Below are 25,890 nucleotides of genomic sequence, written 5' to 3' on the forward strand. Positions count from 1 at the left end.
TTATCGCTATCTGTGCTATCTTTCGAGGATTCTTCGCCGCTATCAAAGAAAGATGCCGTCATCTTTCTCTCCATTCAGGTTGTTGTTTATTGAGCACTTTCTGATGCTTTCGCGTACCATGTCGGCCAAGAAGTTCGCTTCCTTGGTAGTAAGATGAACATTGGGCTTGTTCACGCACGACAGCCTTTCGACGTGCGTGAGAAAGGCTACCAATTTCTCTCGCTTTTTCTGGTCTTCTGGTTCGCATGCATTCACAGAAATAACACGTATCTGGTCATAAAAGGGAGCGCATTATTTAGCATAGCATCGTGTTTACACCCTTTGAGATGTACCGTCAAGAGTCCTGGTCCTGATATTGCAGCTACAACCATCTTGTGTTCCATGCTTGCACTTCAGCTTGTCTGAGAAGTTGTATATTACTTGACATCTTGCAGAACTTTCTGTGTTTGTATATCTACGAAAGGCGACGAGGCTTCTGAGTGTAAATATTTCTGTTAGATGTTCATTAAAGAAAAAACAAAGCGTTGCTGCATTCGTTTACTCGCCACTACATATATATATATTACTAAAGCTACTACTACTGCTGCTACTGTGAGTAGTAGTCGTGGTATTCCTACTACTACTAAAATTACGGAGGACACCTAAGGCTGCACACACGCTTTGAAGGCGACAGCATTAATTTTAAATTGATATTTTCCTTCCTTTCCGATGACCAACCTACTTATTAGCATACAGTCGTAAGGCAACGCATACAGTACGTTCACCTTTATTCGCTAGGAAGCATCGCGGTTTTGTGGCCTATGGTTTGCATGCACGTCTCGCAACCTGAAGGTGGATCCTTGCCTGAATTTTCCGCACCTTCAAAAGCATTTTTTTTCTTTCCTGATGAAGTCATTGGGGGTATATTGAGCCACTTTTTCTGGACGCCTAAAACAATGCCGGATTTCGTTGAGAATAGGTCATACAAGGCTTTCATCTTAATAATATTGATAGCATAATGGTAATACTTTCATTAGCAATCCCATCTACTGCACACTGAAAAGATATTATAGACTTGCGCCACCAATTTTGAAGACATCGCGCCAGGAGCGCCGCAGAGACCGCCAGAAAAGCATTGTGGTGAAAAGAACCATGTGAATGTAAAGACCAACAGACAACGTGATGTGAAAAAATCAAGAGAAAAACGCCTTAACAGTAAGTATGACCACCTTTGAGGCGAGCAAAGAAAAGAACCAAGGCCAAAGGTAGAGCGCGAAGAGTGGCAGTACATTACGGTTAGCTAACCCTCGCTACGCCAACGAAGCAGAAACAGCGCCGAGAGAAAAGCGATAACAGCCTTCGTCGGTGCTCGCCTAAACGATCCGAGAAATCAGGTGCTCAGCGCATTTCAGCGAGACGACACGGAACTCCACTTGTGTTCGATCGCATCGCATCACGCCTGCCGGCGAAAGTGCGTTCCGATTCTTTACTGCTTATGCCCTGCTATCTGGCGGCTCACGGCCGAAACATGTCTCCGGCAGACGCAAAATCGCATCGCTATTCACAGCGCACGACGAAAGCGGTGAGGAACGAGCTTTTTGAGGGATATCTGCGGGTTACTATAATAAATCAAGAGTGTGGAAAGTCAAGGTCACCATTTTTGTTGTGTTGTTTCCTGACAAAACAGAAAAAGACAAAAGAATTTTCCCGTTGTCCACACCGAAATTGTAAAATAAAAAATTCGTGGAACAGAGCACGCGACGCCCCTTCGTGATATAATTTCAATAAATGTACGTCATCATAACTTCTTCTCAGCGGTGATGGCAGTTGAGCAAATATATATTTGCACTCTAAACAGAAAACATTAAAAAGAGAGTAAGTTGTTTTCTAGCACACTCCTTTTCAAAAAAGGGTATGTGCCAGAGGACAGCTTATTATTTTTTCGCCCTTATATAGGCGTATTTGTGTTTTAAGTGATATAACGGTTAATTCGAAAAAGCTTGGCTATTTTGTTTGCTGCGGGTTCACATTAAATAGTTTTCGGATCCCATATATTAAAGACGATTCTCAGTTATTCAAGACTCCTTGTTTCTCAGCGCAGCTTCACAATTCGCGAAGAAACAGCACGAAAATGTTTGCATTGTCGGAAATAAATAAAATAAACATCTAAGTTTTAATTTGATCAGGAAGAACGGAATTAAAAAGTGACTTTTACAGAATGCTCTCTAAAATGCGCTGTTGTATCTGTGTGGGCCGCCACAGTTTTGTAATTAAACGCGACAAAGCACTTAAGCTATCCTGACATTCATGACAAGCCGTCGCACATATCGTTCGGTAGCATCGGCACCTGTAAGCCATGATCGCACCGGAATCAAGCCAAATGTGATCTCTTCGCCTCTTATAGTCACTTCTAAAAACTCTTCATGTCACCTCTAAAAGCCAGCTTCTAGATTAAAAAAAAAACATAGAGGACATGTGTTCGTAACCTTATGATTTATACCAACTGACGTTTGGGTCACGTCGGCATCGAGTAGCAAAGACCCGTGTTCTTTTGAACTCTGTACATTGAGAAAAAAATCGGTTTCTTTCGATTTCAAATTATCAATAATACTAAATATTTTTTTTGGCCATGGAAAAATTGCGGCGTGGCTACTGCAGGCGAAGGTGAATCAGTGGGGGTTACAAATGCAACAGCGTTGACATCCCACCGGAATAGCGTCGCACCGACTATCGTGAGCAGTGAAAAACAAGTTTCTGAAGGGTAAAATTGCGTCTTTTGAATAGTCTGTTTCTGGGAATAATCATACACTTTCAAACCTCCAAATTGAGTTTTGCGTTCAGGTAATTGGAGCGTCGATAGATCGGACACAAATGTGAGATCTCTAGGAGTTTTATTTATTGTCTGGAAACTGAGTGCACGCAGCCACTACATTAGTAGCATTTAACGGCGAAATTAAGCAAAGGACTCTTAGCGCGTCACCTACCCCCCCCCCCCCCCCCCCCCCGCACACACACACACACACATTGCATCCTCTCAAGCACCTACTGTTCACTTGGTGGAATGGTTCTTTGCGCACTCGCGTCCAGTGGACCGAGCATTAAAGATCAATCTCGCAGTTGTAGCACCGAAAGTGTTTCTTTAGATGAGCAAAATGACGCTCATTGTGTTCAGAAGGGTGCAGCATAGGGTCCAAATAGTGACTGATAAAGTTGGAAGCCATATTGTCCTGATTTATGGCCAAATTTATGAGCAACTGGAGGACGATGCTTAATCACCAGGAGTAATTTTTCTGCGTATGTGTCCAGCTAAAATGCTTATGTGTCCACCCGCGTATGTGTCCTGCTTCTCTTACAGGGCGCCACACAGCGAAGTGTTTTGCGTCATTCTGTGACTTGCGAATAAATGTTTCACAAGTGCGGCAGTTGAAGCCTTTACATGGGAATAACAAAAATAAAAAAATCTGCAACTAGAGGAGTTGGTCATGCTCAGCGGTGACTGCTCCTGTGATGCAGTTTTTCGTGGATTTGCTTTTTTCACTATTCGCCAAAAAGAACGGTTGCGCTCGGCCCTAAACACTAGTTTTAGGCAGATCGATCCGACGCGTTGAATTCCAATGCTAGCATATTCCCGAAATTAAACGGCGTCGATACCATCAGTTTTATGATCAATTAGTGCTTTTTCCGTCTATTAGTATCCCTGCTGAAAGGTTTCTGTGAATAATAGACTTAATAAGAATGAATACTTTCACAGAAAAAAATAAACACATCGCGACAGTCGATATGGTGGTCTCTGGAAATTGACACACGTTCGTACTATTTTGCTTTTCGTGCCATAACATTGAATATATAGGGACATGAGCCAGGACCAGGGGTGCATTTTAAGTGTATACAATTAAGAAATTATGTTTTCGATTCGAGTGACAGGAGAGGAGAATTCGTTGTCTTGTTCTGTTCTTTGTAGATTCGTTTATATTAATTTGAAGTGCTACAATCAATACGTAAATATTGCCTCAAGTCTTAAAACGAAGAAGCAACATTGCGCAGAATTTGGTGAGTTCTTCAGTGCTTCTGCAAGAGTTACTTTCTTTATACATGTAAATATGAAAGTGATCGATGTTGAATCATAATGGGAATCTTTAGGTACAAGCTGCTAGACCAGTGTTTTTGAGAAATGCCAGACCGATGTTTCTAAAAAAACCACCGCCTCCAACATTACTGTTTCTTTAAGACACGCCCTCTCATCGCCAAGATGAGTTATCTCATCTTGTGTAGAGGTTTTGCATATATGGAGACTGCATCCCAGAAGGGTGCTTTCTTGCTATCTACCTTCTCTTTCTTCGCGTTTAAGCACTGCATGCATCTACTTGTTTGCTTCTTTCCGGTCTTGAATCTTGTCTAAGCTGCACAAATTCCTTCCTACTTTTTGTATATGATTTGTGCTCCAATGTGCAATCTTTACACGATGTGCTAAATTGTGATTGTCTCCTTGATACCAGTTTGTAGCATTGCGGAGTTTTAAAGAACTGTCCTCGAGCATTAGCTACATCTGTGGCTTGAAGAATGCGACGAAAATCGCAGCGAAGATGAATGGCTCGACTATCTCAGTGACGGCAACGCGGAAAAGGCATTTTTACGAATAGAACATAAAGGAAAGGCTCTCGTGAGAACTCACTAGTGGTTCAACGGCAGTTTAATGCCTGAATAGTCCCGGTTCACTTGTGGCTAGCTTGGTCTCAATAAAGACTCGAGTGCAACAGTAGAAGTGTATTATGATGCTGTCCTCTTGGCAAGCGCATTTTTGTATCTATGTCATATTACCTAGAATCAATGGAACATAGGGTCCCTGGTTCATCTCGTCACGACAATTAAAAAGAAAGCACCCCTGAGTCGACGTTTCGGAAATCAAATGCTAAGAGTTTCTTTTTCATCTAAATTTGAAATTCTACAGTTAGAAAATGAATTGAGAGAATCGTGTTCAATGCAATTTTGTATTCTAAAAGCTTCAAAACAATGTCATACCAGCATACGTCTGCAAGGAACCTGTGCAATGCAGTTCAGGAGTGCTATTGAACACGGAACTCTAGTCTTAAGAAACTGCATAAAAATGAACAAAATACCACACGCAATGAATACGAAAATATTTGTTATGCAATGTACAAAAAGGACTTAAAAGAAATGTTTGCTGTGCTTATGCTATTCAATGTGGCGTTAAGACCGATGCGAAGTCTATCAGTCTAGCAGCAGACAAAAATAACAGGTAAATTATGAAAATAAACTTTATTTATTGACGAATGACTCTAAAGTTCAATTCAGTTCAACGCAACGCCTACGTGCACAAAAAAAACGTAAAAAAGTGTGCGAGTATGTGCTGAGATAAATATTGGAGAAGGTATACATAAGAAATTAAGGCAAGTGAGTCCTTTGCAGAAAAAGGACGCTGCAAGCTGCTTACTCAGTGCTCTAAGTTCCCCAGTATTCTATTTCAATCTTTCTTTCTTGTTATGTTTTTCTAGCTCAAGAAATCCTGGATTGAATGCACCTTTCAGAAGCGGGACTGCATCCGGTTTATTTCAAGCAAAGTAGAGCCGGAAAGGTAAGTAAACATAACCTTTTGAAAACTGAGTTTTCGTTTCACTCTTCGCTAGAGCATAATTCTTGAAGTATGCGCATTATTTTTAGTATTGAACATTACGACATTACCCGCACATGGCTGTCATTGGCCCGTCAAGACACGTGGCCGCATCTCCGCTTGTGAGAGGGTCTGACGTGCGTAGCCAAGGTCTCGCGAAGAGTGTCCAAGAAAGCACTTCATCATCCGTCCGTGTGTGGTCTGACACGCAAAAATACTTCTTCATAGAATTACACGATTTGTGAGCCTCTTTTGTTTTAGTAAAACAACTTAAAATGAGATTTAAAGACCAAGAAAAAAGGTTAAAATACGAGCGATGAAATGGGAAAGGCAGGTGTCCTGCAAAAGAGGACAACCAGCTGCCTATCAGAGCGCTAAAGCGGACAAGAATAATAGAATAAAAACCAAATGATGAGTGACCGAGAATCAAATTAGGATGGGGCGACTCACTTGGGCAACTTTCTAGAATAATGTGGCCTCCTCAGACACATAGCTGGAATTAATGTCATTGGAAGAAGCCTCAGTCCTGCAGTGGTTAGCTAGGTTGATGATTTTGGCGATAAAAGTAGTGTTTAAAATTGTGTTCACCTGCCCTTAGGGCCAATAAAAAATTTTCTGCACAGTATTTCGAATCAAATAAGGCATCAAATAAGGCTGGAAGTAGAGTGAAAAAAGATTTCTCGAAGTTGTCTTTCTTGACGCGATTCCCAATAATTCAGATTTTTGAAGTTAAACTGCATTGAAGAAGGAACTAGTTTTATGGCATTTTCATTTTTACAGCCGTTATATGTATGAGTCATCAGGCTCAGCTTGTTTAAGTTCGGTTCATGTGTCGCATTTCACTGGGCACCTCTCAGTATTCATATTGAAGGCTGATTTCTTTCGACGGCTGATATTTAACCTTTTCATTGCATGCCTTGGGGGGGACGAACGTTGTAATAAAGAATTACCCGATCAGATGTGTGGCAACACGTGCCCCGTAATTATAGTTGGCTTGTTTTTATTCTTTTTTTTTCTAATCAGATGCGGGTGTGGCGAGCTCCTAAGCGGTCACACGCTATCCGCGCGGCCATCGCTGACTTCGCAAGGGAGCCAAACACAGCCATCGGAGACCGAGGAGCACTGGTCAATATCGAGACACACGGAGGTGTCGCCGACCAACGCATTCGGCACCATCGAGTTCCAGGGGACCTCGCACCCGCTCAAAGCGCAGGTGAGCCCCCCGGCAGTTTGCACAAGGTAGCTACGGCAGAAGGTGCCTAGTCCGTGAGTTTGAAATGGAGACGGAGCTGTGTAAGGTTTAAAGGGCAAGTTCTACTTCACAAACAAAGCTGCAAAATCTGGGTCATCGCTGAAGACTTGACATTCAGCTTGAATAAATAAATAAAAGAAATGTTGCCGCGACTCGGATTCGAAACTTCGGCGGCACGAATAGATAAACTTCGCTGGCCACTGCACGAGAACACTACTCTCTTTATGTTGCTGGGACTGTTTACTCTCTGGAAGAGCCGCATGATGGTCCGCCACACCGAATCACCACGGTCGTCGAAATCTTTGTTTCGTGAACAATGCGCTTTGGTGCGGGGAGTATACGCTGCCCTGGAAGAGCCGCCTAGCTAGCTCCCCTATCTGGATGCATGTGTGTGCCTTCCAGACTTTTGATGTTTTGGAAGGCGGGGTCATGCAGGGGTAAGGTGGCCTGGTGTTTTGTTGCGTTAGCATGCTAAGATTTTTCTTATAGGCACTATTTTTTTGCCATAAAAAATACTCTATCGCTGCAGCCGGTCTCGCCTCGTGTTAAACTGCAATATACTCTCGCGCTGTGCACTGCACATTGTCGTCTTCATCAACATCCATCCGCGGCGCGAACCGCTTTCAACTGCACCTACGCGTCAAACTTTGTGGCTGAAACTTCGCGAATGGCGTCATTCCAGGGACACCATTTCCGCGGTCTTTTTCTCTTGCTCTCTGTTCCCTCTTTCAACCGCGTCATCTCTTTTTTCACGGTGCAGTTCCGCTGAAAGAGCGAGACAGTTACCGTGTCTGCTTTTTTTTCTCAACTTCTTCCTCTCCTTCACCTTTTCTTTTGAGAATGAAAAGAACACAAAATATGGAGAGAATATGCTTTTGACTGCCTCAGAAATTTCTCCGTGGCATACGAAGAGGATCAGAGTCGTCGAGACAGCGAGGCTTACCAGCAGCTTATACAAAACGCCACTCTTTTTTTTTTGGCGCTCCGCTGAACAGGAACGTGAACAATGTGCTCGCGCATTGTATCACTTTAGCCTCATGTCCCGTTTTGTTTGTATGTGTGTGTTTTCATCATAGCGTGTATCATCATTTTTATTTTGCTGACTCGCGGCTGCGGCATCTTGGGTGTCGCTCTGTTTTGTACGTTCAGGTTCGTCGTGCTGCGAGTACAGCACTAAACTGAGGGGCAGGTGGCGGCCGCACACACTAAGAGCGAAGTGAGGAGCATTGTCCTCGCTGTCTCGCGCGGCGTGGGACTTGGCGTTCCTTCGCAAATGAGCCGTCGGGGCCGCAGAAAATTGCTTTTCCTGACGACCAGTTTATTTAATATCGAGACAGGGAACAAAACACTGTGAAATTCGCCGAAGTTCAAGTAAATTAAGTGATATTTTCCGAGAGGCCATGATAGCAGCTCTGCCTGTTATTAGGCGATGAGGCTCGTCAAGACACGTTATGATCTGCATATTTTAGAAATGAGTTCTTCATAAATATACAGCTTTGTCGCTTTATGAAAAAGGTGGATTTTCTGAGAATAAGTTTAAGGTTATGCAGTTACTTTCTGTTCCTATTCTCTGCGAATAAAAAAGGGAAAAACAGGATCTATGCCAGGATTATTCTTCCCCTCTCCCTCGTAGCCTACCAAGGGGAGAGAAGAGGATGACGGGCAATATTTCGATACCAGTATTCGCCACGTCAGCATGGAGGTTTTGTGGATGCGTGATTAACACGAGTCTGTTAAAAAGAAAAGTAAGCAAAAGAGAACACTCTCTGAGGAGTTTATTTTTTAGGCACCACGCATAATTAAACAAAACCATTTTCCTCTGAACTACCTAAGTAACACTACTTGTCGTAAATATGCAGCCGACAGAGAAAGGGCTATCAAATTCCTTCTCGAGAGCAAGGATTTTCAGGAACAGGGCGTCATATCTCTCGTTTTTTCTGCTGACGCCGGCAGCGCGCTTACACGTATCCGGTAGAGTGCGTGGGATGACATCGGCTACCAAAGCGGATGCGGCAATAGCTAGTGGTCGAATCTTTTTACCTCTCGGCTGATGAAGTACTGCATTTTTAGATAATTCTTGTTGTTTGTTTTCGTAGCTACACATTTGCGCGTATTCATTATGGCCGCTGCTTCCACACAGTACGTTCGCCTGGTGAGCGACAGCCGTCCGGAGCACGTGCTTCAGCTGCTGACGCGCGAGTGGCAGTTGGAGCTACCCAAGCTGCTCATCACGGTGCACGGCGGCAAGGCCAACTTCCACCTGCAGGCCAAGCTCAAGAAGGTGCTGTGCAGGGGGCTGGTGCGCGCCGCCAAGACCACCGGCGCATGGATATTCACCGGGGGAACCAACACGGGCAAGTCGCCTCCGCTTCTGTACCCGACGCTATTTAAAACGATAGATTCAGGGGTCCCGTGTCGAAAGAAAATCCGTGGTCATCGTTGGAAGTGAGCAAAAAATCCTATTGGAAGCAAAAAATTAATAAAATTCAGGAAATGTCAAACAATTTTTGGATTGACGCGAAGTTTCTCAGGGAGGCTCCTGTAACTAAAGCAAAGAAATTGAGTGTAGAAGAAAACTGGGCTAGTCTGGGCTTTGGTGGGGACCAAACCCAGGACCTGCCGATTGCGAGACTGGCATGCTACTCATACGCCACGAAGGCTCGTTGGTTCAGGTTGAATATAAGTCCTTGTTGTTTTCGACTCTCTGAACTGTCTTACAGAAATATACTGATGCTTACATGAGTAATTATGAGCATGCTAATTAGGAATTGGGTCGAGATGTGAGGGTTGCGTAGGTTATGCGAGCGGGACCTGATAACGCTATCGCAGTCTACTCTTAAAGCGTCACCCATTTTTTTTGCTTTCCTCAATTTTGCCTGCTTAATTTTTATTGTCTATTTGATTGTAATTGGTCTTTCTCAGTACTGCTTTTGTTTATTTGGCCTGTGCTGCATCAGACTTTATTGTAACTGAGTTGTTTGGGTGAGTAAGGTAACGTGAATATAACGCTACTGCGGTATATTACGTGGCTTCGCGATCAGAAGATGCTAGAGGATGATAAGAGGGTGCTCGAGCGGAAAGAGTTGGACTAGCTTCATAGCTAGAATTCAGTGCGTACAGACAGGGACCGGAACAAACAAAAAATAAGCGGAAGTGTGGTCACTCCACCTACTCAAATCACTTTGCTGTCTTAACAGACCTTTTGTTTTTAAATTGAGGGGTGGAAAGTTAATTTAAGTCTCTTAAGAATAATTCGAAGCTTAAATATTCGCTAAAGGCAGGCCAGCCAGGAACCTAGACGAATCCTTCATCCAATTAAAGAATTGAAAGATCCGAAAGATGAAGTTGACACAAAAGATGGATTAGCAGTTATTTATTTAGAAATAGTATCGAAGCCTACTGTATTGCCTGGGACTAAAATATTTGTTTTTCACTGTTCTGTCGCCTTTGTAAAGTTTTTTTTTCGTTGGATTTGTCGTCACGAAAATGATCCATTCATGGCAGAAGTAACTTTTCTTTGCCCATTTTCTATCCAGCATAGTCGATTTTGTATGCCGTAATGGTGCCGCATAACGACAAAAGACTTTTGGCTCTATGAAGTTTCGTGCAGTCTCCTGTATTTATTTAAGCCCTCTATACCAAGCTCGTGTATTCTCTTTGTTTCTGACGCAACGCTTGCCGCTTGGCGGTAACACTGGCATCTTGTTTCATTACTTCTGTTAGAAAATCTTTTGTTTTACGCTATCTTGCATCCCTTCCTAGGGATTGCTCTCAAAGAAGAAATTTATTATTTCTCAAAGCACAAACAATCCCACACGTGTATTTCAGGTGTGACGCGTCACGTGGGAGAAGCCCTCTTGACTGAGCGGACTCCGCAACTGCGGGGTCGAGTGGTTGCGATTGGCATTGCACCGTGGGGCATCATTGAGAACAGGAAGGACCTCATAGGAGCTAAGGTAAGCAGCCTTTTATATAGGTGTCTATTCCTTCTTTCTCTCATTTATCACACATACAATATAAAACCCTTGTTATTTTTGGAATACGTAATATTTCCGCGCGCATGATATATGCGCGATCACGTAGACAAACACTAATAGGTTGCGTCGGTTCTGCTCATTCGTTTTTTTTAGCACCCGGAGCCCAAAATCAGTCCTTTAACAGTTTTACTACTGAGCTGGACATATTCTGTATATATCATGTTACTTTCGCCTACGTGATTTTTTCTAGATTATACAAACCATGCACGTGTCTTGAGCAGAACCGCATCGCGTCAATGTGTCTCGCTGGACAGCCTTTTTAATTTCAGCTTGGGTGTTGCTGTATCTGCGCTTCCAGCATCAGTATTTTAGCTGCGAGGTCGGCATCGTATTTTCAGAATTTGAGAGGCATACATAAAGTCGCAAAATTGACAAACCACACAAATGTAACACACCACTACAATGAGTGAAGTAATGACTTGAAAAAAAAAAGAACAAGAGACGATGAAAACTGTGAGGCCGCGAAGCTGGACCGCGTTCCGTGTGCCAATAAAATATCAAGCGAAACACAAAAACGGAGGCTCAAAAGTGTCGAATACCCGTTTTCGCGGACTTCACTATGGCTCGATGGACGGCGTTTAGAGCGCATGCTCTGCTCAGTAGATGTTAACCTCTTCAGGCAAATTATTGGATCACACTTGAGAGCAACCTTCCCAGTCGCCGCTTGAAATTGAGTCGCAATCTCTAGAAGATGTCGCACACCAAATCAGAGTGTGTGTGATACCTGTGCGCTTCCTCCCGCCCTTCTTTGGACCTCAATGAACACGCATTCACGCGCGCACAAAAATACCTGCGCACTTTAGATCACGGCAGGCTTTACATAATTGGAGTGTAGACCAAGGGTACGACGCAAAGGGTTAGTTGCGCAAAGTTTTAGCTTATTCAGACGCTCCAGAGTTTGTGACGGTGGCCTTCTGCCGTACACATATACGAAAGCGAAGGAGGCGGAGATTAAAGTGTGTTCGTGGAACTGCAGGTGCATGAACCGCTTAGTTCAGTCATGAAATACGTGCTCGCGCACAGAGCACGTTGTCCGCCGCAGCGTATGCACGAGCTCACTTTACCGTTATTTTCCTTTCGGCCTCACTTCGTCAAGCTTGGCGCTACCGCCAGCTGCTGGAGGCAGTTCCACAGGGCACTACGCTCTAATTGCATGGTGGCGCCAAGCTCGTAACGAACACGTTCGCCTACTGACCCTCCTACGAGGGTGAATCGCAACCTTTTTTTATTTTTGTCGCTGCACTCTTTGTAAACCATCGTGACTAGGGCGTTAGGCTAGCCTCTCTCGTCTATTTATTCTTTTGTCGTTGCAGTTTTGGTGAAGTGGTGAAAGAGCTTTGTAATTAAGTGTCGGTCATCAACCGGCGCGCTGCACTGTACGTGACGTTTACAACGTGTGCATGAAAACTGAGTGCTCCGTGTTTTTTTTTGGCGCAATGTTTAGACATACGCAACAGCGTAATTTTTATTCCCGGTAAAACCTGTAACATCGCGTCATAAAGTATGTTGCTTACATTTCTGAAACAAGTGCTGATTGTGCATGAAACTTTAATGTAGTTTTTGTAATGAAACATTGTGACGCATTTTTCGCGTTGAGCAAGCTCACACTGTAATGATTTCCCTTTTTTGATAAAATTTGGACGCGTAAGTAGAGGTTGCAGTATATAAACTGCATATAATCGATATAGAGGCTCCAGGGCAGCTGTTCACTTTGAAAGCGTGTTTTCTGTCAGTGGTACGCTAAGTTTGACTTCAGTGTTTTGAAACGAATGAATGCTGCGAGCTGCAGAGGACTGTGATTTGATCTAGGTTTCAGATGATTTCGGACAATTCATCAAGAGCAAACAATTTGAAGCACTAACACCGTCGTGTTTGGTGCATCATAACGACAGTTTTAGGCCGTTACACAGTCTTCTTAAGAACGATAAAAAAATCGGTGGCATTTGGCAATACGTGGCACTTGAGCGGCATGATCGACATATAAGTAGATGGGAAGATGCTGTCGTTTGTTGAAATTTGTTTCACTGAATGCTTCACAGGTGCGATCAAAGATTCGCAGTTGTTAGTAAACAGTAATGTAATTTCTCGTTCCCTTACGTCACTGCTCTTGAGGAGACGCTGACGCTCTCTCGCTTACACCTGTAAATACTTCGCCTACACTTGTCACGGTCGTCGTTTTCTCTGACGAGCTTGGCAGCGCTCGAACTCATCTAATGTAAATTAAACTGACCCAGGTTCCGTTGTTACAACGGACGACGTGGCGGACCACACACTGAATCCGTTGGTAGTACCGTTAGCCGCTCCTTCTCTAAAAGTGCAGCCTACAGGTTCCACTAGAGGCAAGAAGGCAAAACGGCGCAAATTTGAGGGTGAGGATGAAACGATGGAGTGCGGAAAACAAGAATGTCACTCTGCGGGTGCTCCGGTACTACACTGGAAAAGAGCTGTTGCCATTATTTCAAATGATGCTGGTACCACCCTGCTAAAATCACCGTGAGATGGTTGTAGTATCTACAAATAAATAAATAAATAAATAAATAAATAAATAAATAAATAAATAAATAATATAAACAACTTTTGTTGTTGGCCTGTAAAGCATGCACCTCTGCAGTTAGAAGACAATAACGGAGAAGCTAACTTTTCAAGGCAGGAGGTAGTTACGAAGGGAGTGTCATGTTGGGCATAGCGGCAGGACACTCCTCCTGTGTACTCTAGAGGCAAGACAGTGAAATGGCTCAGATTTGAGGGTGAGGATGAAACGAGTGAGTGCAGAAAGCAAGAGAGGGACGCTGTAGCCACTCAGGCAGTACATTGACTACGAACTGTCTAGAACACTTTGACTAGATCACTTTTGTTGTTTGCCTGTAAAGCGTGCACCTCCGCTGTTAACAGTCAAGTGCAAAGAAGCCAACTTCTTTTTGTCTCAGGGGATGGGCAGGGGAAAATTACGAAGGGAGTGTCGTGTTGGCCATAGTGGCAGGATACTCCTCCTGTGTACTCTAGATATGGCAACTGGGGGAGAGAAAATGTATAAGCAGAAAAAGAAGACGAGAGCGAGGTTGTTTGGTGCTGAGGAAGAAACTTCTGCTTTTTGTGGCACTTTTGATGACACTTATAAATCATTTACCACCAAAAATAGTTACTCTGCTTAGCCTTCCATTTAATGAAATGTGCCTCAGATCAAGAATGAAAGATACGTCAAAATGGATACGTCGACATGGGCCGAACGCTGCTATTTAAAGCAGATGGTTGAATTAGTAGAGACACGGAGGTGTTGCGCAACCTTAAATGCCTGCTTTATCAGTGAAATAAAACAGAATAATAAGTAACGTTTATAAAATAACCTATCAAAAAAATGGCGTGAAACTGTTTAGGTCAGCGTAAATGTAGACTGGAAGCTGAATAAAAAAAAGACAAAAACTTTCTGCTGCCCTAAAACTTCCATACAAGAGTTGCAGCAGGCTGAAAGCAATATTATTGTGAGTTTTCGGATCGGTATTTTAAATAACGCGAAAATATTCGCTGTTCCTCAAAGCTTCAATGCAGAAAGAGTCCTTTTTTTTACCTTCAATCACTTCCCACTGAGAACGCATACCAGAAAGGTAAAGCTTGTTACTAAAACTTGTACGCCCACTATACACGTTCTAGCAGAGAAGTATCAGCTGGTTAGACTTTAAGTTATAACTACATTGTGTGTAAACATTTGAAATTTTTCACAACGAACACAACGCCAGCCTTGCTGCCTATCGTGATAATCTATCCGGTTGCGAACGGAAACCAAAAGAAGCTGTAAACTCTCTGTAATATTGAGAACTTTGTTTCCTGAGCTGAAATCGAATAATTTAGCCTTTCAGAGTTATCTTCCGATGGCTTCGGCTCGGTAAAGTTGGTTATTACCCCTAAAAATTGCAAGCAAAATATCCAATTGAATTTTAACGTCAAAAAACGCAGTTGGTCTTTAATCAGGGACATCGCAGCTAATAAAAGGCTGTGGTCTAGCATAGAAACTCCGTGTGACGGCGAATGTCGTGAGTAGTGTTATTTACTTGCGTGTGCGGGGTCGCTTTCGGTAGCTATACCTTTCGGTAGCGATGCACTGTTCTTATTTCGGGTCATGAGCTGCCCGTGAAGATAAAACCCTATTGGCAGCAAGGCGTCAACGCATTTATGCATTGCGAGTTGTACGGAAAGCGAGGTGTTTTTACGATCTGGAACTTCCGGAGTACCGGCGTCTTGGATGATCACGAGCCGGAACCTCGAGCCGCGAGCATGGTTCGGATAGGAGTGTCATGGTTCGAGAGCATACATTTCGGCGTTCAGGAAACACAGAGAGTGCCGAACATATAGTAGAGTATACACAAAAGCTCCTGTCATGGGCCCTTACGGCTTTGAAGGGAAGAAGTTCCGGTGAAGCTTTAACGCCATGATAAACAGGAGCGGTGCTTCTAAATGCTTCTGTGGCAGTGTGGGTACTTCATTTTCGCTCTTTTCATGTTCATTAAGGCTCCTCTTCCGAAGAAAATCTGGCGTCGTCGTCCACGCTGTGAGCGAAATAAGCCAGTAGAAGCAACTAGGTTGGCCACCTAGGTCAAGTGACCTTTTGGCGTCAGCACAACCTGCCCAACGAATTGTGAGAAAAACTGACCACCGTAAGAAGTGGCTGTTAGCTTAATGATTGGTCGCGAGAAGTTGCTCGGGAAGAACAACCTGGGTCGCACAAGCCACGCCGGTGGCAGCACCTGACATTGCAGGGGAGTGGCGCATCGCTTAACCGTTGCATCTCTACGGCAGGATGATACGCGTACTCCCAGTGATCAATGATTGTAAGCCAGAAAATGATACATTCCGCACATATGGGTGTTAACCCACCAACGCTGTCGCATCATACCCTTAAGAGAGAGCTGAAGCGTGCCCTCTATTTTTTCTGCTTTGCTTTGTATGAATCAACCATTTTCAAGACAAAGTAGCAAAGCCACATGTTATTTATATTTTCGTGCTTGAAATGATGTCATAATTTTTCCGAGGAATTACGTATTCAGGATAGATAAACACAAGTACGTGACATTTTAAAACGCTGTAATTTGAAACAACATAGCAAGCACTTCTGCGAATAAATATTTTGTATGGACCCTCTTTAAATGTTTTTTGGACTGCTTGGCAAACATAAATTGGAAGTAAGTTCAGTGATTTGGCATTGCGTGCTTTTTGTTAATTTGAATAACAACACTGATTTTAATAACAGACATTGCTTTTTCTTTAACACTAGGTATTTTGCAACCGAGACATTTCTCTGTTTCATCCTGTCCACCAAAACTAAAATGGTTCGCATATTATAGTCTCTTTCCTGCAACATACTTCTACGTGAAGCTAAACGCGGTTGAGGTAATGAGCTTAACAATGTGATTTCCGGTATATAGAGCCAAGGTTATATATGTTTAAAAGTAGAAATGTTGCGCTTTACGGACTTTGCGCTTTGCGGAAGAACAACAGATTGGTTCAACTATCATACAATGCAACTGCACACGTTGCTGTGCAGCTTGTGCGGTGTTCAAGAGATAAAACCTTACATGCAGGATGCGAGAATTTCTCTCAGATGTGCCATCTTGATTATTGGAGTGACTGCGGCATTTGTTTATCAATTAAAAGTTACAAAAGGATACTGAACACATTCTACAAAGTATGTAATTATGCTATATTACAGAAATTTTTAAGTTATAGGCAGCATGGTAAGTTTTTAGGCGTCGTTGTTATAACCTTCTTGTCGCCCACAACTCGCGAGAAGTCAAAGTTCTGTAGATAATTAAAAAAAATTCTGGAGTAAGAATAGTAATGAAATTTCGAATACGTTAGAATTGCACTTTTAGTCCGTTTGGAGAATGAAGATGTTCACTGAGTAGACAGAAAACGCAGCTATGCAATCTCTAAACATTTCTTTATTCCCGTTTTGTAGTGTTCGTGCTGCTATCACCGTTGACAGCGACAACTTGACACTGGCAGTCCTCGTTCTCTTTAAATAACGCTGGGGCTAGCGCAGTAAGCAAAAACACTGTCATACTGTCATGATCCTTTTGATTATTTCCCGCGAAAGCGGCTGCGCGTGGCGCGGACCATGAAGCGTTCCCTAGCATGCCTCCCATGTCAAGGCTTACTTGTCGATGCCCGTGACGGGTACCAATTAAACGCCATCGCTTCCGCTGCCGAGGCACTCGACCCACGTGTGCCGGCGACGTGCCCCAGGAGCAGGCTCCCTGCCTGTCTTCGACGAGCCCCGAATAAAAGCGTCTTCGTCCCCTTCTCTCCAGCGCCTGTTCCTGCCACTTTAGAGGAGTTGTAAATGAAAAAAAATAAAAGCACAGGAGAACATAAAACCAAAAGAAAATGCTTAGTGAAAGATAACACGAAAGAAAAAAAAAACAGCACTGGTGACATTTTGTCGATTCCACTGACAGTAAGGATGCACGATTGCAGAAATTTGTTAAACGTGCCACCGATATCGCTTTGATGTTTACCTTCAGAATAGTCGAGGGCTGATGTGCTCTACAGGTTAGTGTATCACACCTGATGTGCAATTGAGCAAAAAAAAATTGTTTATATATACTCATTTTGGTCTTAATCTGCACTGAACTTTCTTCTCAGAAAAGATAATGCGTTGGGATTAGGCGGCTGACAGAGCATAGACAGAAAGTTGTATGTTGCTGTGAAGATTATAAGCGCTATTTTTTCTAGACACAAAGTGTCATATTTCATTTCTTGATCCGTGTCATAAAGAGATACTGTGCTTCCACGCAGAGTATGAATTTCATGCGATTTAGTGACTTATCAAAATGAAACCCGGTTAGGCACTGCAAATAACGTCCGTGATGCGAAGGTAGTGTAGGCTGCTTCTCGAAGGACAATGGCTTGGTATTAGTTCGACTTCCTAATGCTAATCTGCAATGTTTTTTTACAAATGCACGTGAGCGCCAGTTTTAGTACGCGGACGCCCTGAATAATTTTATAGCAGGACAGATGTTTCACGTTGGAGAAGATAGAGCAATGGAAAGGAAAACTATAGGCGTAACGTTAAGAGACAGGCAAGAGGGCAGAGTGGGTCAAGGAACAAACGAGAGTTAATGAAACCCTAGTCGAAATCCCGAAGACGAAATGGGCATGGGCAGGGCATGTGATGGGTAGAAAAGACAACCTGTGGTGTTTAAGGGCAACGGAATTGATTTCAAGAGAAGACAAGCGTAGCAAGGGGCGGCGGAAAGTTAGGTTATCGGACGAGATTAGGAAGTTTGCGGGGATAATATGATCTCAGTGGGCACAGGAGCGGTATAACTGGACAGATATTGAGAGTCCTTTGTCTTGCAATGGCATGATGATGATGATGAGACTAAGATAATGAAGGCTATAGCAAAAAATTTCGAAACTACTGACTTTGTTACCATCTTTTTGTAGACCCTGAATTGAATTTACACTAACGATACTCTTAAAGACTACTTAATAAACATTGGCAAGCAGCATCATAGCACAGAAAGCATCAACGTAGTTGGCTTTAATTAGGGAATTAAAACTTGTAGTGGGCAAAGTGTTTGTTGGCAAAATGCCCACAAAGTCACATTTTGCTTTCGTTGTAGCAAAAACAGGGAATGAATGAATTGAAGGAAGGTTAATTGCTTCTTGCGTTTTGGCCAATCTACCATAATAAGGAACACAAAATCTCTCCGTGCATTTTGACCTTTGTAGCTGACCTCAATGACAGCTTTAGCACTAAGAGCATCTAATTTCTGCCAAAAACATAAAATAAGAGTTACAAGCACACCTAGACAACAAACAACTAAGCAAAGGCAGCGAACATAAATTTTTCTTCTTTAGCCAAGGTGCATCCTACACAGAGCGCAAATTACATAAATGACTTATAAAATAAGAAAACGACTAAGTAGAAAATACATGCAAAAAACACCCGTCGAAAAAGTTTTTGTTTTTCTGAATATGCATTTACACTTCCCAAGGAGCGTACTATATATTTTTCAGCTACGGCGAACAGCCACGCTGTAGCAGCAGCGCCGTTAAGCTGCGATTGGCGACTTTTACTTGTCTTTTCATGCGATAATTAAGCATTGTGCCCTGAGAATTTTTGTAAAGAAAAGCCAGCGGCCCAATTTAAACATGTTTGTCGTGGAAATAAAACAAAACTCATGTTCTTTCACCAAGAAAAGTGAGCTGCTCTAAAAAAAGTTTGCATTTTTAATCGGGCCCACTTTCAATTTGAAAAGTTTTTTTTAATCCTGAGATGAACGATTGCTTTTTGTTAAATAAATCAACCTTGCGCAAACATGTATATTTGAAATAGACCAGAAGAAATAAAAAAATACAAAAGAAACAAAACTGTTAAGTTAGAAATCCATAAATAAAGTAAGCAGGCAGCAAACTAAAGAAACCTGAAGTGCGAAGAGCAGCTGCAATTATGAGCATCCTTTTTTTTACTTTGAAGCAATTAGAACAATTCTTGATGCGATTATTTCGCGAAAATAGCGCCCTTAATTTTCGTAAACAGGCTGTGAAATGTTATTCAGTCAGTAAAATGCAAGAATCTGGTTACAAAAAGTATTCTTAGCGCTAGAAGTGACATGCGCAACAAGCGATTCGAGCAGGCTCGTTAATTTAGGTTTCTATTCGCTTGCTTCAAGGAACAGGCCGCTGACGCCTGAAACCTCGTTTCTTAACTTAATTTTCTTGACGGTAGAAAACTTCGCCTGGCAAAAGAAAAAAAAAACGGCAGATGTTCATAGTTTGCCTCTTAAGCTAGCTCCCGCCGGGTGAAAGGGTAAACACATACTACCTGCCTCATTTTTTGTTCTTTGTAAAAATTTTAGGAGCTGCCACCAGAATATTAACTTGCTTGCGGATGCCCGTTTTATCTATCTGATTATTGTTGACAATTTATCAGGCTTTATTTTGTGTCCCTACATAACCTTCTATTGTCAATGCACGCGTGCTGCTCTTGGATTCGCTTGACTAGCGTAATATGCTTGTTTTTTTAGCCAGATAAGAGCAGCACTTTCAATCCAGCTGTTATTTTTAACGCAGTAAAGCCGCATTGGTCGAGAGTGTCGTGATGCCACACGTGGAGGTATGGTATGAAAAGTGATTGAAACATTAGAAACTAGGTGATTACAAGGTGGCAACATGACTCAAACGTCATTATGACATGCCAGTATATAATGTAAACGAATTGCGCTAAAAATAAAATTTGGGCAATTTGCCGGTAACAAATCCCCAGCCTTTGGGTTAGAAGTCATACTCGCTACTCCTAATTGACGAAGGCACGTTCCTACGGTCTAGTTATATGCATGTCGGGTGGTCTTTCACACAATGCGATTTTGAAAGACGAAACAGTGTTCGAATCAGCGTGAGCAAGAGGAGCCGCTGAAGGGAACGATTAATGCTATCGCGTAAGGCGTAGCATAATTGGGCGCAGATATTTTTCTACTTTTTCTTGTAACCAGACCGGCAGCTTGGCTTATTAAATTTTCATTCCTGTGCCATTTTGCGGCGCCCTCCGTCATTCGTTACAGTATGATTTTTTTTCTGCAAATAGTAGATTTACGAGACCGTAATAACTAGAAGAATAAGAATGTGGTAGAATGCATATCTCAGATTCTCTCAGATTATGATTGGCAGTTTACAAATATTCCTCAAGAGAAAACTGTACAACAGCTGCATCTTACGTGCACTCACTTACAGGTCAGAAACGTGGAGGCCAACGAAAAGGGTTCAGCTTAAGTTAAGGACAATGCAGTGGGCCATGGAAAGAAGAATGATAAGTGTAAACTAAAGGGACCGGAAGCGGGCGGAGTGGGTAAGGAAACAATCGCGGGTTAATGACATCCTAGTCGAAATCAAGAGGAAGAAATGGGCTTGGGCGGGGCATGTAATGCAAAGGCAAGATAGCAGCTAGTCCTTAAGGGCAACGGAGTGGATTCCAAGAGAAGGCAAGCGTAGCAGGGGGCGGCCGAAAGTTAGGTTGGCGGATGAGATTAAGAAGTTTGCGGCGATACGGTTGCCGCAGCCGCCACAGGACGGGATTAATTGAAGGGATACGGGGAAGTCCTTTGCCCTGCAGTGGGCGTAGTCAGGCTGATGGTGATGAGTTTGGGGACGAAGCTTTTTCAACAGCGTTGCTCTGTCCAGGCTCCTTGTGTTTATAATGATAGCGTGAGCACTGGAAAGGTAGTGTATGTAAGATTTGAAAGTTACCTGATTTAATTTAAATGAGTCGTTTAGCGCGGGGTCTCTTTTTAACTCACAAATATTTACAATGGCAATATTCTTTTAATTTTGAAAACATTGACAAAATAATTGTTATCAAGTACTTATGCTTACGTTGATATGAATATCTCTTACTAATTAGCACAACGATGTACAAATGGTGGGTACTGAATATGTAGCTGAGGAGCGAGGTACGTTAATGTACAACCTTTGTCAAGTAATGAGCCTAACAAGCTTGCTCGTCCTAAGGAATGTAAAGGACCTTTTGTAGTATCTGTAGAAGTCTTAGTGTACAAAAGAGCGTTCTGAAAAACTTTGTTCTCGCTTTTATTTCGTGCATGGGTTTTGATGAATAAAAAATGGCCAGGCTTAGCTTGGTTAAGCCAAGAATGCGTTGCATATCTCGATGGAGTTCCGTGCTGCTCCGTTGACTCGATAGGCTATTGACTCGATCGCTATTGAAACTGCCCGTGTAGCAGCGCTCGATCGCCTTTGAGTCGATAGACTATCGGTTCGAGGGCCCTCGAAATGCCCGTGTGACAGGGGTATAAGACTGTCCCGGCGAAGGAGCGCAGCTCTTTTATACATATGCCGTGACGTCAATCATAGCGCAGAACCCCTAGCGGGAGGAGCGGGAGTCAGGTGGTGGCTGCGGCCACGCGCGACCGCGCCAGTTGGGGCCCAGCTTTTCCTCCGTGACGTCACGCGCCGGCGCAGCACCCCTAGCGGGAGGAGCGGGAGTCAGGTGGTGGCTGTGGCCGCGCGCGACCGCGCGAGTTGGGGCCCAGCTTTTCCTGCGTGACGTCACGCGCCGGCGCAGCGCCCCTAGCGGGAGGAGCGGGAGTCAGGTGGTGGCTGCGGCAGCGCGCGACCGCGCGAGTTGGGGCCCAGCTTTTCCTCCGGCTGTCGTGACGTCACGTCACGTGGTTTCGTGGCTTCCCGGCCACGCCCAACGGCTGAACTGAGTGATTGCAATATGCGACGCATAATAGTTTCATTCGTAGACAACAAAGCCAAAAATTAGGCCAACTGAAATAAAGATACCCGAGGACTCCTTGCTTTCGCGAGACTGCTGCCGCAGGATGATGCGTCCCACACCATGGTCCGGCGGAAGCGCACACTTCGCTCCTTTCCTTGCGGTGCGTCTGGGACCACAGGTCCCTGATGATCACGGTCGATAAAAGGGCCCTCGTGTTAGTGTTGGTTGGCTTCTTGTACTCTCTGCGCTCAGTTCAAAAACAACCAAAGCGTGGAGTGCCTTTCAGGCAGTCGTGTGGCGTATTGCCGCTGTGCCGTCGGCAGGGTGATACGTAGTAATACGCGGAGTGATCTTCGAAAATGTGTGGTTTGGTCGCGAACCTAACAACTTCATCATAATGCGATAGTGACCTACAGATCACACGAAAAAGTGCAGATTCATGGATGTCGCGGGACTGCAAAACTAGGGGAGTGGGGCAGACAAGGAACCTTCGAGGAATGGGAACCGTGACCACCAACGCACCACAAGGAAAGAAGCGAAGCATGCGTGTCCGCCGTAGCTTGAGTAGATGAAGCGCACAAAAACACAGCACACATAAAAGGAAGACACGAGACAGGCGCCTGTCTCGTGTCTTTCTTTTTTGTGTGCTGTGGTTTTGTGCGCTTCATCTGCTCAAGCTATGAACCAACTTGCCCAAGAACGTGTTCTACTTATGTGTCCGCCGTAGCAGGTGGTGGGGCGCATCACCCCGTGGCAGCAGTCTTGAGAAAGCGAAGAGTCCTCGAGTATCTTTATTTTGGTGGGCTTAATTTGCGGATATGTTGCCTGCGAATGAAATCATTTTTTTCGTGGAAACCGGGAGGACAGAATAAAAGGCGAAAGCGATGTTTTCTAGGACGCTATTTATTTCAGCTTTAACTTTTGGAGAAGTGAGTAGGAAAGCTCCTGGCACATTGAGAATATAAGGAGCGCTGGCAATGCATAACGAGACGCACACAACAGCTCAGAAACAAAGCGCTCGGGATCTAAATTTTTTAGAAAGGCTTAGGTATATTTTAAATTAGAGCTTCCGGCTTTCATATAAAGAAGAATGTACAGACAACCTGTTTGCACAAAAATATGATGCCTGGAAAAAGCATTCATTCTGGGGAACGATAAGTGAATCTAATAAAAGTTTTATTCGTGCGCGTTGCTTCGGCTGTCTAGCTAAAAGAATAGGTCTGTAAGCGAGCTAAGTCTTTTTTAATGTACACACTTACAAATACTTTACCTCATAGTTGAAAAAAGAGGTGTTGCTGCCAAACCTTCAAATACGATATTTTAATACTTCTTCTGGGCAACTAAGCAAGCAATAAGGAAGTATAACTGCATTAGTATTTTGAAGCCGTTATTCTTCACTTCATTTTTATGACTCTTTACCAACGACCGACTCCACCTATGACGTCCAAGCTGATAAGCGTTGATCCGCTTCTCTCTCAAAAGTGAAACTGACCAATGACAATAAGGCGAGAGAATGAAGCGCGTCAAGAGTCACTGCTCAACACAGAGCACAATGCGAATGGTTAAACATAAACATGCACAATTCTTTTTCTTTGTCAATGCACTTCGCTGCCGTACACAAACACCTTTAGCCCTCCTCACACACTTCACGATGGAGGTCAAACCCGGCCATGCCATTTTGTTTGTAAAAAAAAAATTTTCGCGTCCATTATTTTTTAACGCGATAATTAGAAGCTCGTGAGGCGGAAAAGCTGGCGTCGTCGTCGGCGTCACCAGCGGTTAATGCTGCCGCGGCTGCGTGGCGTCGTTAGTCTCTGAAAAATCACAGGAGCACCAGCGGCGGAGGCCTTGCGCAGCCTGATAGAACGGAGACTTTCGGCTTCTCACGTAGGCCACCAGCAGCGATGTGAGAGAGTGTGACGTCATCGTTCGTCCTCGAGGAAGCGGAGTAGAAAGTTTCCATTTGGCATGAGGGCCTCTGGAAGCATTGCGGAGTGATGCTGTCATGTGGATGATATATAGAGCGGGCGCTATCGCGTTTCATTCTTCAGGCAGACTTTAAGCGTGTACCGAATTTTCTTATTCGTGTCTCGAGACATTTGAATTCCCACACCTTCCTTCTTGTTCCGTCTTGTGGACCTCCCTTCCTCGTCTTCTCATCCATTCACAGAGGGTCGTGCAGTACTACAGCATCTCGTCGCCCAAGAGCCGCTTTGCAGTACTCAACCAGCACCACTCGTACTTTGTGCTGGCCGACAACGGCACGACGGGAAAGTATGGCGCCGAGATCGGGCTGCGGAAGCGCCTCGAGAAGCACATATCGAGGCAGAGGTTCTACCACCGTACGTACCTCTTGAGAAGTACACTCGGATTTGACTGGCATTTTACGGGAGGCCAGCGAGAAAGTATGTGTGCTATTGTTGTATTTTTTCGCAACAGGGGCGCAGAAAGCTCCACAGTTTCGTCACAGGCAATGCGATATATTTTTTCGGCTATAGCATCAGATAAAAAAGGATGAAAACGCTTTTTGTCTGTAAAAGATACGCATTGAATACATACAATCAGGGATGTTGTATTATACCTCTCTCTTGCATTCATTACTTCGCGATTCTTTACAGTCACTGAGAGCTAATTGGGGCTGTACTTGGTCTCTTGGTTTGAGCACTAATAAGAAATAATTGTTGCTCTCAGTCAGGAGCAACATTTCTAAACCCCAACAAAAATTATTTCAAGAAAGGAATAGGTGCAATAAAATAATTATTATCGACAGCGTGATGATAAATAGCGAACGTTCGCCAGGCGCCAAATAAGCCGGAGTGCTCCCAAGTGAGGTTAGTTCCTGAGTCGTTGGAGAACATAGGCTGACCACTCACTACAGCTGATAAAACAATAGGCAAGCTGACCACCAAAGGCGAAACACCGGTACGTAAAAGGGCTTACTGATGCAGCCTCAAAGTGCTTTCTTTTTTTTTTTACTGACAAGTTGAAAGGAACAGCGGAATCTTCTCATGGCGTAATTAAGGAATTGGACTGATGATAGAGTAAGTAAACTATTGCTATTCTTGGATGTCAGCACTGCAGTGACGCACAGTGATTTGTCCTTCCCAGGCTGAGGCCGACTGAGACAAGTAGCGTGTATTAAAATTCCAATGCTCACGCATGTTACGTAGCATTCATCACAACCTGTCCTTCTCCCTAGGTCGACTGAGATAGGTACCGCGTCTTAAATTTTCTGTGCTGTCGTATATTACCTAGCATTCTTCATAGGCGAAAAATATACAAATGCAAGTGAAGGATGGTTTGAAGTAATGTACAGAAAGAAGACGGAAGGCGATCTCAAAAGTAGGTATCTCAAATGGTGGCAAAATTGCACACTTGTACAACACTTCGCTTCCAGGCTCCAGCGTACAGTGGTGCGGCATCCCCGTGGTGTGCGTGATTGTAGAGGGCGGCCTGAACACGGTGCGCACGGTGCTGGAATACGTGACCGACCTTCCGCCGGTGCCCGTGGTGGTGTGCGATGGATCGGGCCGGGCCGCCGACCTCATCGCTTTCGCGCACCGGTACATACCCGACGACGAGTAAGTAGCGGACGCTTGCTGCACGGGGAGTCGTGGGGGAAGGACACTTGGGAGCATTGCTCTCTGCTGGGCGTGTTCTCGTGCAAATAGATGCCCCGAGTTGTCGCTGTTCGTCGTCTCGTTTCATTGCCTTGTCTATGTTGCGCCGTATTCTAATTAATCGCTGAGAAATGTTTGAA

At 43.9% G+C, this 25,890-nt stretch overlaps 1 protein-coding gene across 1 annotated transcript in view; it reads left to right on the plus strand.

Moving 5' to 3' along the window:
• Positions 1-25,890, plus strand: part of Trpm (transient receptor potential cation channel, subfamily M) — a 205,391-nt gene that overhangs the window by 156,690 nt on the left and 22,811 nt on the right. Inside the window, exons 2-7 of the mRNA XM_077656821.1 lie at positions 5,493-5,572; positions 6,632-6,821; positions 9,001-9,214; positions 10,689-10,816; positions 24,301-24,472; positions 25,528-25,711. Coding sequence (XP_077512947.1) covers positions 5,493-5,572; positions 6,632-6,821; positions 9,001-9,214; positions 10,689-10,816; positions 24,301-24,472; positions 25,528-25,711 — 968 coding nt within the window. The remainder of the gene's footprint in view (positions 1-5,492; positions 5,573-6,631; positions 6,822-9,000; positions 9,215-10,688; positions 10,817-24,300; positions 24,473-25,527; positions 25,712-25,890) is intronic.

Source organism: Amblyomma americanum, chromosome 3 (assembly GCF_052857255.1).
Source record: "Amblyomma americanum isolate KBUSLIRL-KWMA chromosome 3, ASM5285725v1, whole genome shotgun sequence".
In the NCBI taxonomy this organism is placed as follows: Eukaryota; Metazoa; Arthropoda; class Arachnida; order Ixodida; family Ixodidae; genus Amblyomma; species Amblyomma americanum.